The sequence below is a fragment of the Nerophis ophidion genome, linkage group LG26 (assembly GCF_033978795.1).
Source record: "Nerophis ophidion isolate RoL-2023_Sa linkage group LG26, RoL_Noph_v1.0, whole genome shotgun sequence".
Lineage (NCBI taxonomy): Eukaryota > Metazoa > Chordata > Actinopteri > Syngnathiformes > Syngnathidae > Nerophis > Nerophis ophidion.
In genome coordinates this window covers 24,009,112-24,011,336 of record NC_084636.1, presented here as the reverse complement: position 1 = coordinate 24,011,336, position 2,225 = coordinate 24,009,112, and the positions used below count along the sequence as shown (strand labels likewise).

Here is a 2,225-nt window from a genome sequence, read left to right as displayed (position 1 = left end):
AACCAGCACCCATCAGGAGCAAGGGCGAAGTGTCTTGCTCAGGACACAACGGACGTGACGAAGTTGGTACTAGGTGGGATTTGAACCAGGGACCCTCGGGTTGCACACGGCCACTCTCCCACTGCGCCACGCCTTGATCTCACATGACAGTTATTATTCGTTTCTTGCATTTTGTTTGATTGTCCAGCGCTTTTATTTTTGTTTCCACTTCCGGTTTTCTTCTATTTGCCACCGTGTCTTTAATTGGATTGGCAATCAGGACAGACCTGTGCCTGGTAGACTTGGGCTAAATCATTTGCATAGTTTACCCTATGCTTCCGGTACACTTCCTTGATGCATTATTTTTCTGCTTTGTTTTCCTTTATAAAAGGGTATTTGCACCTTGCCTGCTGTCTCTGCATCCTGGCGTCACGACCAACATCATTATATACTCCTCCCATTACCTTAAATAACTGTGGAGGGAGGTTGTGATTAGTTGACAATCCGGGTATGCCGCGCACCACCGGCGCACGTCTGCCCGAATGCCTGGCCAATAGAACCGGGCCAATATCCGATTAAGTGTCTTATCATAGGGGAATTATATTTATATAGCGCTTTTCTCAAGTGACTCAAAGCGCTTTACATAGTGACACCCAATATCTAAGTTACATTTAAACCAGTGTGGGTGGCACTGGGAGCAGGTGGGTAAAGTGTCTTGCCCAAGGACACAACGGCAGTGACTAGGATGGCACAAGCGGGAATCGAACCTGCAACCGTCAAGTTGCTGGCACGGCCACTCTACCAACCGAGCTATGCCGCCCCATCATAGCCCATGTGGGTTAAAATGTGCTGCCTGGAAAATCATTTCCCGACGGCGTTTTGTTACCAACAATTGGGTGATTTCCTCCCCTGTCTGAGTGTCAAGGCTCACTCAGTATAGTCTGTCCCGAATCAATACAAAATGAGGGAAATCCCGCGTTATCCCCGGGCAAACCCGCTGCCCAACAATTGCAATCACTTGGTCCCAGGTCTCGCGCAGAGTGTCATCTCGAGACTGCTCGAGTGGAAAATCATCCGTGGGGCGCCATTGAGGGAAACCTCCTGGGAAGTTCCCGCCGCCCCCCTTTCGCCTCGGCCGCGTCGGATAATCTCGCGTCGCCGATGAGAACAGCGCGGGTATCCCCTTTCCCTACCGTCCGTGAACGCACCCCTGCACTTTGCTTCATTAACCCCTTAAATCCCGACCAATTTGTTCCCAAGATTAAGGGGTGCGCTAGGCGCGAACTTAAAACCACCTTAACACTATGTTTTTCCCCCCTGAAAAAAATTTCCACCGGCACAATGGGATACGTGTGAATATCCCCATGCACACATTTAACCTGCACCCGTGTAACCTTACTCAATACCCCGGGTCGAACCAGGTTTTGGTGAATCATGGATTGTTCACAGCCCGAATCCACCATCGCCCAGTGTATACTCCCTTGTATCCTTACCGGTACATAGTATGTCCCTCCCGGTCCCGGGGAGGAAGCTGGAGGGTCGACCACCCGGCAAGAAATCTGCGTTCAAAGGACTCCGATTTATTAGTGATTCCCAAAGCCCAAAAAAAGTCTGCGGGCTATAGAGCGTTTTCATTTCGGGCTCCAGTACTCTGGAATGCCCTCTCGGTAACATTAGAAACATTTAAGTCTCACCTTAAAACTCATTTGTATACGCTAGCCTTTAAAGGGACTCCCTTTTTAGACCAGTTAATTTGCCGTTTCTTTTCTTTTTCTCCTATGTCCCACTCTCCCTTGTGGAGGGGGTCCGGTCCGATCCGGTGGCCATGGATGACGTACTGGCTGTCCAGATTCGGGACCCAGGATGGACCGCTCGTCCAGAGTCGGGACCCAGGATGGAAGGCTTGCCTGTGTATCGGCTTGGGAAATCCCTGCGCTGCTGATCTGCCTCCGCTTGGGATGATTTCCTGCTGGCTCCGCTGTGAACGGGACTCTCGCTGCTGTGTTGGATCCGCTTTGGACTGGACTCTCGCGGCTGTGTTGGTTCCATTATGGATTGAACTTTCACAGTATCATGTTAGACGCGCTCGACATCCATTGCTTTCGTCCTCTCCAAGGTTCTCATAGTCATCATTGTCACCGACGTCCCACTGGGTGTGAGTTTTCCTTGCCCTTATGTGGGCCCACCGAGGATCTCGTAGTGCATTGTGTTGTGGTTTGTGCAGCCCTTTGAGACACTAGTGATAA

The 2,225-nt window shown here is 50.7% G+C and overlaps 1 protein-coding gene across 1 annotated transcript in view; it reads right to left on the bottom strand.

Moving 5' to 3' along the window:
* Positions 1 to 1,539: 1,539 nt before the first annotated feature.
* LOC133543519 (zinc finger and SCAN domain-containing protein 29-like) overlaps positions 1,540 to 2,225 on the bottom strand; it is a 1,752-nt gene continuing 1,066 nt past the window's right edge. Inside the window, exon 2 of the mRNA XM_061888123.1 lies at positions 1,540 to 2,215. Coding sequence (XP_061744107.1) covers positions 2,051 to 2,215 — 165 coding nt within the window. The 3' untranslated portion in view covers positions 1,540 to 2,050. The remainder of the gene's footprint in view (positions 2,216 to 2,225) is intronic.